The following is a 15,133-nucleotide window of genomic DNA, read 5'->3' as shown; positions in this document are numbered from 1 at the left end:
CCTTGTGATCCTCCCCCCTCGGCCTCCCAAAGTGCTGGTATCACAGGTGTGAGCCACCACAACTGGCCCACAGATACCATTTTTACAGGTATATTGCTGGAAAGCTCAAGAGCACATTGATCTTTAAAAGGAAGCAAATTAGGATAGGTGAGGGAAAAAACACCAATTCCAGTGCTCAGTAGGAATTTATACAATTCCTACTAAGGCATCAGCTCTGTGGACTATTTTATTTGTCTAATTAATGGAGGGACCAAAAAAATCCTCACAGTTAATTGACATGATCTCTGTCCTTATTTGTTATTACTCTTATTTTTATGGTTATTTTTATTAATAAGAAAACTATTGTTTCTAGTGAACTTAAGATGGATGAATATGAAACCTAACAATTTAGGATCTTTTCCCAGAGCCTTCCAGTCATTCCTCTGAAAAATGAGGGAGCATTTGATTCCTAACTTCCTCCTCTCCATTCTCACGACAAGCCACGGAATTATAAGCACAGGTATAAATATCTTTTAGCTGATTAAATGGTGTCCTGCCAAAAGAAGATTTGTTTGAGCGTAATTTCTTGGATGCTCTTCTAAAGGAGAATGATGTTTCTTTAGAGGCCTCCATGGAAACACAGTATTACATTTTCCATTCTTTTTTTTTTTTTTTTTTTTTTTTAGACAGAGTTTTGCTCTTGTTACCCAGGCTGGAGTGCAATGGCGCGATCTCGGCTCAACGCAACCTCCGCCTCCTGGGTTCAGGCAATTCTCCTGCCTCAGCCTCCTGAGTAGCTGGGATTACAGGCATGCACCACCATGCCCAGCTAATTTTTTGTAGTTTTAGTAGAGACGGGGTTTCACCATGTTGACCAGGATGGTCTCGATCTCTTGACCTCGTGATCCACCCGCCTCGGCCTCCCAAAGTTCTGGGATTACAGGCGTGAGCCACCGCGCCCTGCCCTAATTTTCCATTCTTTTAAAGAAGGATAACAAAATAACTATCTTCCTGCTGAAATCAAGAAACTGATGTCCGGAGGATCCTAAGCTGTCCAGAACTCTGACTGAGTCCGCTGATAATTCCTGGTAAGAACGCAGCATTTTCAAAGCTGCCCGGGCGGGATAAGTAAGGAGATGCAAAGCAGCCTTCCAGATCTCCTGTGGAGGCAACTCCTCCCATACTCCCTCCAAATCAGGAAATGTGCTCAGAGCTAAATTTGGGAACAATTTGAACAAGACAGTTGTTCCCTGCCCAGCACATTCCACCTGGTGGGAACTAGAAGCCGCGGCAGGGGAAGGGTCTATCCCTCTGAGGGTCGGGAACATACGGGGCTGCAGCGTTCGGTCGCTTTTGCTCTTCCGGGTGCCCTGCTTCTTGTCCTGACCCTGGAACCCAACCCTGTGCTCCTGGAACTTACATACCGTTCTCTTCCTGTCAAATGTGAGCCTTTCGTGAGAAACAATGCCTGGTTGAAGTTTCCCTGAGACGCCTGCTTGTTTGACACAGATCTGCTAACAGCCCAGATGGCAGGATCTCTGAGTCGCCTACTGTCATTGGAAAAGGCTGCTGGGGAAGGTCTTTTGTTGAGAGGACTCATTAACTCCTTCTCGATGGGGTCAGCCCCAGTCCTTGCAGAAATACCTGGTGCAGATTCAGTCTTGAAGGATGGGTGGATCCCAAAAGGAGGGCACCCTTCCTGAGCTCCAAAAGAGTTGCAGCTCTTTCCTATACTCTATGCCACTGTGACGGAATGAAACTGTGGGCAGTCCAGTGGGCCCTGGGAGACACCGGTGATGAATGCAATCATGTTTCTCAGCACTTGCCTACCTGCGACTCCCAGAGACAGTAGCATCCATGTACCTGGAGAGCCTCAGTACCAGGAGGCATCCTCTCAGGGCCACACTCCAGCCTGGCCTTCCCTAACCCACCTTCCACACAGCCACCAGAGTGGTGGATTTGATCACTGAGAGGCTAAATCTCTGTCATGTGGCTGAAAGACCTAATGACCACCTGTCATTATTTTAGGGAAATATTTGTTAAAAGAATTTTTTATAAAGATAGATGACTTTCCTAAATGCTCATGTAAATGAAATAGTTCTTTAAAATTACCACTCATGGCTGGGCGTGGTGGCTCCTGCCTGTCATCACAGCACTTTGGGAGGCCAGGGCAGGTGGATCACAAGGTCAAGAGATCGAGACCATCCTGGCCAACGTGGTGAAACCCCATCTCTACTAAAAATACAAAAATTATCTGGGTGTGGTGGCCTGTGCCTGTAGTCCCAGCTCCTCAGGAGGCTGAGGCAGGAGAATCCCTTGAATCCGGGAGGCGGAGGTTATAGTGAGCCGAGATCACATCACTGCACTCCACCCTGGCAACAGAGCAAGACTCTGTCTCAAAAAAAAAAAAATTACCACTCACAATCATAAACAACCAAGTTTCCATAAATTGGCAATCGGCTTCCATCCTCCACTCAGTCCCCAGCTAAAGCTTTTATCCTACTGGGAGAAGAGGAGACATGGAGGGGCCAGCAAAATCGGGGGCAAAAGGGGAAGGCCCCCCTGAGGCCCAGGGTGGACAGGCAGAAGTGGGACTCTGTGTTTCCTCAAAGTCCCACCCAGCCAGAAGATCCAGAATTGTCCCCATCAGTATGCAAGCTGGGAGCCAGTGTGCATGGGCCAGACCAACTTGGGGCTTAAGCCAGACCCTCGGACTTGGGCCTCAAGCTCCTTGGGCTGGCTGCAGCCTTTGCATCAACTGCTCCATAATGCAATCCTGCATCTGCTGTGATGGAGACTTTTAGTCCCACAATAGGATAGAAATAGATACTATTTTTGTTTTATATTTCATTTATTTATTTTTGAGACAGGGTCTCACTGTCATCCAGGCTGGAGTGCAGTGGCATGATGTCGACTCAATACAACCTCCACCTCCCAGGCTCAAGCGATTCTCCTGCCTCAGCCTCCTGAGTAGCTGGGACTACAGGCACACACCACCACACCTGACTAATTTTTTGCGTTTTTAGTAGAAATGGGGTTTCACTGTGTTGGCCAGGCTCGTCTCAAACTCCTGACCTCAAGTGATCCACCTGCCTTGGCCTCCCAAAGTGCCGGGATTACAGGCATGAGCCACTGCGCCTGGCTTAAATATATACTATTTTTTAAAAATAGTAAAATGAACAGCAGTGTGCCTCCCACCTAGCTTAAAAAATAGAATATTCCCTCTGCCTTTAAACTCAGTCCCCTGCTGCCCAAGTGCATTCCCTTTCCTTCCCATAAACAGACCCTGAATTGTGTGATTGTGTCGAAAGCAGCCCCTTAGCTTTTCTTTATGGGGGTACACATAGGAGCATAGTCCTAAAAGGTTATTGTTGAGTTGTTCTTGACCTTTATCTAATGAAATTGTAGTGCATATATGTCCCTGTGACATGCTTCTGCCACCCAGTTTTATGTTTGTGATACTCACCATGCCAATAAGTGTAATAATAGTTCATTTCTTTTCACTATTCTCTGATCTAAAATAATATAACTATCTTTTTCACTGTTGAAGGACATCACAGTTTCCAGTTTGTGGTTTCTCTGAAGTGCTGCTGTGAACATTGCTGTTCACGTCTCCTGGTGCCCATATCTGCAAACATTTCTCAAAAGCAGTGGTTCTTACACTTGGATGTGCATCAGAGTCACCTGAAAGGCTTGCTGAAACGCAGGTTGCTGGGCCCCAGCCCTAGAGTTTCTGGCTCAGTAGGTCTGGTGGCTGGAGACTGGCATTTCTAACAAGTTCCCGTGATACTGATGCTGCTGGTCGAGGGACCATCCCAGGAGCAGAATTACTGCATTGTAGGGTATGTATTTGTTCAAACCTTATTAGGTAATGCCAAATTGTTTTCCAAAGTTGCACCAATTTGCAGTCTTGCCAGCAATGAATAAGAGCTCCTGTTGCTCAGAATCCTTGTCAACATTTGAATATTGTCTAACTTCAAAATGGGTGCCCATTTGGTATGTGTGAAATGGTGTCTCGTGATTTTGATTTGCATTTTTCAAATTACTAATGAGGTTGAACAACTGATCCTGTGTTTTGCTCATTCCTCTTTCCTCTTCTATGACAGACTTGTTGCTATCTGTGTGTGTGTGTGTGTGTGTGTGTGTGTGTGTGTGTGATTTTGCTATCAAGTTTTAGTCTTACTGATTCAAGGGAGGGACTGTGAAGTCTGTTCTGTGCACTAATCCATGTTGGTTGTCTATGTGCAGATTTCTTACCCTAGTGTGTAGCTTGTCTTTTCTCATTCTGTATTTTCTTTGTTAAACATAAATCCTTAATATTAATGGAGTCAAATGTATCCATCTTTTCTTTTGTGGTTCATATTATTTGTGTTTCCTTTAGGATTCATATTCTTTTGTATTTATTTAAGAAGACCTCCCTACTCTGGAATTTTAAAGCTACTTTCCCACCTAGTATTCTAAATGTTTTATGTATTTGTGTTTTACATAACAGAACAATCTACCAGAAATTGATTTTTGAGTAGGGAGTTATCTAGGGATCCAATTTTATTTTTCCTCTTGGGATACAAGGATCACCTCTTGTCCGAGCACTATTTGTTGACGAGTCCATCTTTTCCCACTGATCTGCCTTCCCGTCTCTATCAGAACTCAGGTTTCCTTATATGGACAGGTCAGCTTCTGAACTCTCTGTGATGTTCTACTGGACTACTTTAAGTCAGTGCCATGCTCTTTTTATTTTTTTAACTTTTTTTTTTTTTTGAGACAGGGTCTAACTCTGTCACCCAGGCTGGAGTGCGGTACAATCTCAGCTCATTGCAGCTTCAGCCTCCCAAGTAGCTGGGACTGCAGGTACATGCCACCAAGCCTGGCTAATCTTCACTTTTTTTTTTTTTTTTTTTTGAGACAGGGCCTCACTTTGTCACCCCGGCTGGAGTGCAGTGGCGCAATCACATCTCACTGAGCCTCGACCTCCAGGGCTCAGCCTCCTGAGTAGCTGGGACTATAGAGATGCGTCACCACATTCAGCTAATTTTGTATTTTTTTGTAGAGACAGGGTTTTGCCATGTTGTCCAGGCTGGACTCACACTCCTGGGTTCAAGCAATTCGTCTGCTTCAGCCTCCCAAAGTTCTAGGGTTTCAGGCGGGAGCAATTTTTACTACTTTCTTTTTATGGACATGGGGCCTCACTATGTTGCTCAGGCTGGTCTTGAACTCCTGGGCTCAAGTGATTCTCCCACCTCAGCCTTCCAAAGTGCTGGGATTATAGCTGTGAGCCACCATGTGCAGCCCTAACTTTTGCTTTTAAATGACCATAATTGTACATATTTATGGGTAGATTGTAATGGTTTCATACAAGTATACATTGTGTAATAATCAAATTATTACACAATGTAATTAGTATATCCATCACTTCAAACACTTGTCATTTCTTTGTGGTAAGAACATTCAAAATCTTCTCTTCTAGCTATTTTGAAATGAACAATTCAGTATTATTAACTATAGTCACCCTACTGTGCAATAAAACATTAGAACTTATTTCTCCTATTTGTGACTTTTTACCCATTAACTAACTTCCTCCCATTTCCCCCTGACCCCCAGCACCTCCCCAGCGTCTGGTGATCACTATTCTACTCTCTACTTCTATGATAGCAACTTCTTCAGACACCTCATGTGAGTGAGAACATGCGGTATTTGTTCTTCTGTGCCTGGCTTGTTCATTTAACATTACATCCTCTCTGCTCATCCATGTTGTCGCAAATCACAGAATTTCACTTTTTTTAATCACTGAATAGTATTCCATTGTGTATGTGCATCACATTTTTTTGTTTGTTTGAGACAGAATCTCTCTCTCTCACCCAGGCTGGAGTGTTGTGGTGCAATCTCAGCTCATTGCAACCTCTCCCAGGTTCAAGGGATTCTTATACCTAAGCCTCCCGAGTAGCTGGAATTACAAGCATGTGCCACCATGCTGAGCTAATTTTTATATTTTTAGTAGAGGTGAGGTTTCACTATCTTGGCCGAGATGGTCTCGAACTCCTGGCCTCAAGTAATCCACCCACCTTGCCCTCTGAAAGTGCTGTTATAGGCATGAGCAACTGTGCTGGGCCATGGATCACATTTTTTTAATTCATCCATCTGCCAATGGACACTTTGGTTGATTCCACATCTTGGCTATTGTGAACAGTGCTGCAATAAACATAGGAGTGCAGGTATTTCTTTGATATGCTGATTTCCTTTCCTTTGGATAGACACCTGTAGTGGGATTGTGGATCATGGGGTAGTACCATAATCTTTTACCATAATTTATAGCATTACAGTAAGTCTTACTATCTTATAGAGCAATATCCATGACATTATTATTCTTCAGGAATCACTTGGTTGTTCATGGTCTTTTACACTTCCATATACAATTCAGATTCAACTATTCTAATTCCACCAAAAAATGTATTTCAGGGATTTTGTTTGGAATTAAATGTCATTGTGGAAAGAATGGACATCTTCGTGGTACCTTATCTTTCTGTACAAGAACAATGGTATGTTACCAAAATAATATAACAATAGCAATATTGACATTCTCACGTCTTCTAATTCTTTTTCAATAAAGTCTCATGATTTTGTCTCTGGGAACCTTGCATATCTTTTGCCAAATTTATCAGTAGCTCTCTACCATGTCTGATAGAGTTCAAATGTGAAAACCTAGAATTCAAATTTGAGAACCTCTTAATTGAAAATGTATCCACTAAATCAGCTCTATGGCCATGTTGCCAAGTTCTGTCCTGAAAAGTGACCCCACACAGCTTTTGTCTTGCGTTTGTCTTCTCTCTCCATCAGAGCACACAAAAGAAAGGAAAAGTTAAGTGGGTAGCAGGGGGATGGGCCACTCATAATTCCCACTTAAGACAGATTTTATTTAACTGTGAGAAAATTATCTGCTCTAAGAGCATATACAATTTGGATTATTTGCAGGTCTCAGATGGAATCTTCAGTGATGAGGCCACGTCTGTCCTGGCTCGATCAAGGATTTTTGGTTGTATTGCTTCCATTATGACCCAGGTAGGTCCTTGCTGGGCTCCTGCCAGTAGCTTACACACGCCTGGAGCAGGCTGGCTTTTCCTGCAGGTTTGTTTCTACACCAGCTCCTGGGAGCAGCTGTCTACCAGGACATACCTGGGGAGCTGATAAACACACTAAAGAAACATGTCTGGCTCCCAGCCAGATGGCAAGGCCTGAAACCCCTGACCATTTTGGACAGGTTTGCTTTACTGATGGGACAGCATTAACCCTGCTAACATCTGTGTCAGGGAAGCCTTCCTACCATGTCCCTGGTGGCAGGGAGGGAGCCTATGCGCTTATTCTAGGCAATTTGCTCCCCTGGACCCCCAATGGGGATTTCTACGTCCTACTTGAGTCCCTAAGAGGACAGGCCATTGCTGGCGTTTTTTTCACCAAAGTAACAACAGGAGTCAAGAAAATCAATGAAGAGTATTCCTAGGCTCTGGAATCCACTGCTGACAGTGGGAAGCCCTGTGCAAAGAGAGCCACCTGCCACAGGGACAGGGCAGGATAGGGCACGTTTCAGCGCAGCCTCAGTGGCAACAGAAGCCCTCAGATGGGACTCAGCCACAGCCTCAGAGATGGCTGGGCCTCCCACTGTCGCACTCCCTTTATGACGTTGTAACTCCAATCCAAGAATAGTTGAGGACGTTTGGGAAATTCACACTCTAAAAATATTTCCTTTTTTCATATAGGCAAGGTAACATAGCAGAGTGACAGTGGGTTGCTAAGAATGTAGTTTCCTTTGTTATGTAACACAGGCAAAAATAGTGTTTTGGGCCACAATAGGGCTGAGAAAGAGGAATATGTACAAATAGCATGGACAAGTCATTACTTATTCAATTTGTCGTGTGGCTGGAGGGCTTTGGAAGAGTTTTGAGTGTGTCCCATCACTGATTACCCAGGTCAGACTGTCCAACCACAGCCGAGGCCACCTTTCCGAAGCAAAGTTTAACAGAAGCAAAGGTGTCTGTAGAGGAAGCGGTTTAAGGCAAGGCCCTGGCCCCACACACAGGCAGACCTGGTGACTCCTGGATGAGTGAGGGATGGGGACCGCCTCCTGGGACACCATCCCATTTTGGGGCACATGTTGAAGAGTAGGGGCCATTCCAGAGCACGGGTCACCAGCATTCCTGTCTTGGGGCTTGTGTGTGGGCTGGGCCACGTCCCCCCCCTCTCCAGATGGAGTCCCAAGCTGCGGTCTTCTGGTTCAGCTGCTTCCTTGGCTGCTAAGGCCAAGAACGTTCCCTGCAGGAGGGGCAACTGCTCACTTTGGAAGGACCTATCCATGACCACCTGTCAGATGCCACAAGCTACCAGGGGAAGAGCTAGCAGAGAAGTTTTGCTTAGATGATGAAGTAGCTTGAGCTTGTGTTTCAAGAACTAGCCAAATCCCACTTTTGAAAGCCAGAGAAATGCCAGCGGTAGAGTCCTTGGGCTTCCAGGAGCTAATATTCTCAAATGTAGTCTCATGACGCCCAATGGGTGAAAGTTACAGGCCAGGAGATTTAAACAAAAGAAAGAGTGGGGCCTCTTTTGCCATAGAGGTATAGAGGTATCAAGGCATCCATCTACCCACCCACCCCTATCTGTTACAGTGTGCTCAGAAGAAAGGAGTTGGGAGTAGGGGCCGGGACAGTGGACAGGGCCACCTGTTGGACCGAGGCAAACTGGAGGCTGCTTCATGGCCTGCCATCCCTCCACATCCTGTCCACCAATGCCTGGCAAGGGGCAGTGCAAGAAACCCAAACCCCACCTGGCTTGGGGCAACATTTAAGCGCACCCACCCTGCTACCAAAGTACTATAAAGGGAACTGACCTTCCCAGACTTCCCTCGAGGCAGCCCTTTCTCTATGTTTACGTGTCAATATAACCATTTTTACTTTGGATTGAAGTGGAAATTTTAGGCCTAAAAATAAGATTACCAAGCAGAAACCATCTAGCAACACAGACATAATACATGTTGATCTCCATGTAACTAGAAATGTGGTGATGTTACTCTCATACTGGGGGCTATACCTCCCCATAGATTATTTTAACTAAAATACAAAGCAAAATAGTGTGTTAAAATAAGCCTCTACTCACTGCATTAGTGCATAAACCAAATGATACTATCTGCATGAGAGTCTCTTAGGTTCCCAGACTGTATTTTTGCATGTGCTGTTCTCTACTTCATTAGATACAGTACGCAGCCAGCAACCACAGAAAAAGAATGCATGCTGTACAGCAAGAGAAGGGGAGGGAGATGATTTTCAGGGTGATGACTTACATGGCAACCAAAAGGAAAACAAATAAGACAAATCTCACAAAATAGATAGATATAAAACTAATGTGCAGTGACATTTGATATCATAGTTTTATCAGAAGTAATACATTTAGGTTACAGTTACATGAAAAAGAGAAACTGTGAAATTATAGGCTTTCTCCTAGAATATCCAAAATGCTCATTAACAGTTAATTAGTACAAGAAAGATGACCACCAGGTGATTGAATAGACAGATGTCATGTAGTATTTTAAAAACACAGATTCTGGGACTAGAAGCTACCACCAAAATATCCAGAAATCTGAGTTAACAGATATTTTATTTTGAACACTTGATGCTGATATATAGAACCATGAAGTGTTTGCACAAACCATGAATGCAGCCACTAGCCTAGAGGCCAGTCACAGAAGAGAATGTGATGAACACGGTCCCGCCAGGGTGAGGACACAGAGTGTATGATGTGTTTGTGTTCCCCCCCGCCCATATACAAAGGCCATCTCTAGAGCAGAAATCTCTCAACAGCCCAAGCCCATTCTCTCTGCCCCCTCCATGAAACAACACAGCTCCAGCTTGGTGCTGGGAAGTCTTTCTGATGCTGGTTTGATTCCTGATCACCCAACTGGGCAAGGCCCTCTCCAAGACCTCTCGGGTTCTCCCTGGCTCACCTGCCCTCCCACAGGAGGAGGCAGCACTGTCTCAGAAGCCACCAACGAGTAATGCTAGAAGAATCAGAAGAAGGAGGTATCTGATGAAAAGGCACCTGCAAGTCTAAATTCCTCTTTGGTGAGAACACTGTACATCCGCTGAGGCAGCGCTTTGGAGTAGGGAGCAGGGCGCGGCACAGTGGTTCGCAAAATGAATTCCCGGCCAGCAGGGGGTGGGAAGTCTGACACGGAGTTCTGCCTTCTTTCCTCTGCAGAGCCCATTCTCTTGAATTCCTCCTCTGGTGGAGTCATGGCTGCAGCCTGGAAAAGAATCAAATGCTAAAGTCAAAAGCAGGTAAAATACTAAACTCAGATGCTTTTGAAGGACAGATGAATTAACATGATAAATAAATGAAAATGTCCTATGTTACTCAGTAATGCAGTCAGCTGTATGTAAGATTACTCAAAAACCACATTACACAGCAAATGCAAGAAGCCTGAAACACGGCATGAGCAGCCGGACTGGAGACGGAGACAGGAGGGATGATGACTGCCAGGCAATCTGCTCTGAAGAGACAGGGCCATATTCAGACATCTGATGAAAAAGGCCCACGGAGCTGTGCTGCTTTCTGTGTTTCTTCCAGCAACGACTCAAGTCTATGTCTGGTAGCCCCAGCCCAGTAAGGAGCTGTTTTTCTCCAGAGATGATTTTCATCTTCACTCTGGGTAAGAATTTTTAATCAATTCTTTTTAAGGTTCACTTGCCAAATTAAAAGAGGGGGCATTAGTCTTGCTTTCTGGGCAGCTAATGTGATGCTGAAGTGACAGAGGCCCATACAGCAATGACCACAAAAGAGAAGTTCTCAGTATCAAAGGCATCTATTTTTTCATTGAAATGACATAAAATGCATATTCACTTACAGCCTAAAATTTTAGTTCTGATTACTATGCTTTTTTGATAATACCATCAATTTGGAAAAAAAAATAATTGTTTTGGGAATGGAAACATGAAATCATGTTGCACTAAACATCAGCAAGTGAGGTAAGCCAAATCCAGACTGTGAGGGAGGTGGTTAGTGTTCACGACCTTATGAAGTTAGAGGGATGGGAAGGAACAAGGAACTGGGAGGGGCAAAGGCTATTTTGTTACCTCATCAGAAGATTCAGTCAGCTTGAGAAAGGGTGAGAAAAGAAACAGTGATGAAAGGGAAACAAGCAAGATGGTTTAAACAGGGCTAGACAAGGGAGTTCAGGATTACTTCTGAGACAGCATGCACTACATTAAGGAACATGATCCTATCAAAATAATATTCAACACAAAGTCACACCACACACAGCACACATTGCTGTCAACTACAGCAGACATCTACTACTCATGCATCTATGGCTCAACAGGTGACATGGTGTCATTTAATGGAGAAATGACCAACAGAAACCTAGCTCTTCTACTGGGAATTATGATGCTTAAAAAAAATAGTGTTCATGGCTTGAGAAATAGATATTCCAGGGAATTTAGGAATAGGTGCCTAAGAGTTACTCAATCTAGCAAGCCTGAAGCAAAAATCCATTTATTTGCTGAATTCCATTTAAGTATGTATATACCAGAGATACTTATAATCATAAGGCTTATTACTATTTATAATTTTAAGGAAGAGTTATAAACATATAAAATTACTATAAGCTATAAAAACACCAAGTGAAATTGCATCACAGCTTTCAAAGAAAAAGTGTTAAAATCTTGACTTGTAAAATTGATACAAAGTATCAGCTAATGGAAAGGCATATGAATAAACCCTTAACAGTTTACTTCAGCCAGACAGTTAAGAACTAAGTTTAAAAATGTACCAACCGGACACTTGTTATATGGATTACATATAACAACATTCACTACAGACATTCACTACAAGGTCTGAAAACTTGAAATTTTTTCTTAAATGAAATAATATAGATGAATCCACGATTTCCATTCATTAAGGGGATTAGCTATACAATGAGGCCAGTGAAAGATGATATACTATGCTCCTGTATTTAGTGATTTTGAAAGGTATCTTAAGTATATTAAGTAGAAAAGAATAACGAAGTAATTACATAATATAACCCTATTTTAGAATTATATACACATGTATATACTAGATGTTAAATCATCAATGGGTAGTGAGATCATGTGATTAGTATTTTCTTATAATTTACTAGACCAGGTGCAGTGGCTCACACACACCTATAATCTCAGCATTTTGGGAGGCCGTAGAAGGAGGATTAATTGAAACCAGGAGTTCTAGATCAGCCTGGGAAACAAAGTGAGACCCCCATCTCTAGGAAAAATACAAAAATTAGCTGGGCGTGGTGTTGCATTCCTGTGGTTGCAGCTTCTTGGGATGTTGAAGCGAGAGGATTGCTTAAACCTAGGAGTTCAAGGCTGCAGTGAGCTACGATCGTGCCACTGCACTCCAGCCTGGACGACAGAATGAGACCCATTCTTTAGAAAATGAATAAATAAATATAAAATTTCCCATATTGTCAAAGTTTTACTTGCAGTCAGTAGAGGGGGTAAGGAGGTTATTTCTATTTTGGGGAAAATAATTTTGCTTAGTTATCAATAATCTCAGGACTTATCTTTTTTTTTTTTTTTTTTTGAGATGGAGATTTACTCTTGTCACCTAGGCTGGAGTGCAGTGGCATGATCTCGGCTTACCACAACCTCCACCTCCCAGGTTCAAGTCATTCTCCTGCCTCAGCCTCCCCAGTAGCTGGGATTGCAGGTGCTCACCACCATGCCTGGCTAAATTTTGTATTTTTAGTAGAGATGGGGTTTCACCATGTTAGCCAGGCTGGTCTTGAACTCCTGACCGCAGGGGATCCACCCACCTCAGCCTCTCAAAGTGCTGGGATTACAGGTGTGAGCAACCGCAACCAGCCAACATGTCACTTTTTAAAAACAATCAAAGAGGAAAGACTTTTTTGCAATATGAGGAACATTCATATTGGCGGCTAAGAAAAAGAATATGCTTGTAAGCTTCTGGGTAGTAAACTGTGTAGATATCATCAGATGTGGAACCAAACTCGGTTCTTGTTTTCATGCCAGAGACAAAAACAAAATAAATCAAAGCAAGCATCTATTGTTTGCTAGAAGACTAATTTATAAGGAAATAAATATTTGGTTATTAATTTGAAATTCTTAAGTTTAGGGAGCTGCCCCATAAACAAACTAAGATTTTAGCTCTTGCTAAGAACTCCTACCAGTATATTTGGCTATGAATTGGAATATATTAACTAGTTGTACGCCAGACTAAGTCTACAGGGATTATCCAGTTGTTATTCCATGTGTAGACCCATAGAAATTATTTTTCTTATTTGATTCTGAAAATTACACTCTCAAAACGGGGTCATTCTAGTGTAATCACAGTGCCATATAAGGGGAAGCAGGTAATTTGTGCACATCATAATACCTTTATCAGAATCACTAATATTAATGAGCCCTGAATTGATCATTATCTGTGGGATGTCAGAGCCCTTAGCCAGTAACCAAGATACTACATAATTTTTTTTTTTTTTTTTTTTTTTTTTTTTTTTTTTTGAGACAGAATCTTACTCTGTCACCCAGGATGGAGTGCAGTGGTGCGATCTCCGCTCACTGCAACCTCCACCTCCTGGGTTCAAGTGATTCTGCTGCCTCAGCCTCCCATGTAGCTGGGATTATAGGTGCACACCACCACCCCTGGCTAATTTTTGGTATTTTTAGAAGACACAGGGTTTCACCATGTTTGCCAGGCTGGTCTTGAACTCCTGACCTTGTGATCCACCTGCCTTGGCCTCCCAAACTGCTAGGATTTCAGGCATAAGCCACCTCACCCAGCCGATAATATATACTTTTAAAACCTTTACTTTCACTACTAGAGGTAATGATTATAATTTTTCAGGCTGGGCTTTCTTTCTGTGCAGAAATCTGTTTCCATAGCCCTAAAAATCTGAAATTTTCCTCTTTCCTAGGAAACCTCAAAGGTAGATATCTTCACCATTACAAGAACAGTTATATTTATAATTCAAGGAGAGTTGTGAATACACTTTGCACTACATAGGCTTTAGAGATGGTAAAACTGAACTCCATTCTAATTTGAAAGTACCTGTAAGTAAACATTTTTTCCTACAGCACAGCATTGGCCATTGCTAATCATGTCCCTGCCAGCTTCTATAACAATGGATTTTGGACTCTTCTAATTTTTAAAATGTCGGTCCTAGAATACAGTTATCATTTTAATTCAACATGTAGGAAAACAAATGGATTTTGAGGCTCAGAAGTCATTGTTTCTTCATTGTTCAAACCCAATGCCCAGACTTACACTTGGGTGACATCACTGTGATCAGCCATGTGTGGGAACTAAAACAGCCTCTTCCAGAGCAGAGGTCTGGAGAGATCACGATAGAGTCAGCAATGGTTCTCACATACCCTCTGAGCACTCACAAACAGCTTGTGAATGATCCTGCCAGCATGTCCTCTTCCTGCACCGGTGACTAACACTTCAGGCTGCTCCAGCAGGCAACTCACAAACCTAGGACAGACAGACAGCCAATGAAAGGGTGGAAATGAGCTGTCCAGGCCACTTTGTGTCTATCCATCCTCCCACAGGAGTTTTGTGGACAAATCCTCCCACTCATACTGGCTAGACGCACCAAGGTTGAAGTGAAATTTTATAGCAAGATAGACTGACATTTGGAATTAATATCCACTCAATTGAAAATCTTCCTGCTTTTTCACCTGTGTTCATAAAAATTTTTTCAGGCCTATCTCTGTCAAAGTGTAAGAAAAAATATTCAGTCTAATTTTTTTACACTAAAAGCTTAGAAAATGCTACAGTTAATAAAAGATGAAAAGAAATTTGGATAACATAAACTAAGTTATATTTATCCAATAAAAGCAATGATCCATATTTGTTTTTGTTTTTTTTAAGGGGTGTGTGTCTGTGTGTGCACGCGTGCGTGCGCATATACTTAAAATACTTGCTGTTGGGCAAAGTCACAATTGTAAACTGTGCCATTAGATGCTGGAAACACTGAACTTCCAAGTATGTCACAGATAACATACGGTGGAACTAACAGAGTTGAAGGCACAAAGCCACCAAGCCGCACTTGCTCACTAATTCATACTGCTATTTTAGAAATGAGTCCCTTGATTAGAGCTTATTCTTCGCATTTAAA

General features: G+C 42.8%; 1 protein-coding gene and 1 long non-coding RNA gene across 4 annotated transcripts in view; one reads left to right on the top strand and one right to left on the bottom strand.

The window, feature by feature from the left end:
- Positions 1-950: 950 nt before the first annotated feature.
- LOC116531774 lies at positions 951-14,873 on the top strand. Its single transcript, XR_004260577.1, has 5 exons — positions 951-1,067; positions 3,530-3,821; positions 6,946-7,032; positions 10,216-10,666; positions 13,928-14,873. It is a non-coding gene; the product is annotated as an uncharacterized LOC116531774 (long non-coding RNA).
- RAB3GAP1 (RAB3 GTPase activating protein catalytic subunit 1) overlaps positions 9,365-15,133 on the bottom strand; it is a 102,071-nt gene continuing 96,302 nt past the window's right edge. For 2 of the 3 annotated variants that reach the window (XM_032250687.1, XM_032250689.1), the window contains exons 23-25: positions 14,385-14,487; positions 11,091-11,111; positions 9,365-10,261 (exon numbers count right to left, since the gene is read on the bottom strand). In XM_032250687.1, coding sequence (XP_032106578.1) covers positions 10,025-10,261; positions 11,091-11,111; positions 14,385-14,487 — 361 coding nt within the window. In that variant the 3' untranslated portion in view covers positions 9,365-10,024. The remainder of the gene's footprint in view (positions 10,262-11,090; positions 11,112-14,384; positions 14,488-15,133) is intronic. The other variant, XM_032250688.1, reaches the window with a different exon arrangement.

Source organism: Sapajus apella, unplaced genomic scaffold (assembly GCF_009761245.1).
Source record: "Sapajus apella isolate SASKATOON/1434 unplaced genomic scaffold, GSC_monkey_1.0 scaffold72, whole genome shotgun sequence".
In the NCBI taxonomy this organism is placed as follows: Eukaryota; Metazoa; Chordata; class Mammalia; order Primates; family Cebidae; genus Sapajus; species Sapajus apella.
The sequence above is the reverse complement of the archived record's forward strand: the minus strand, read 5'-3'. Positions and strand labels throughout refer to the sequence as shown.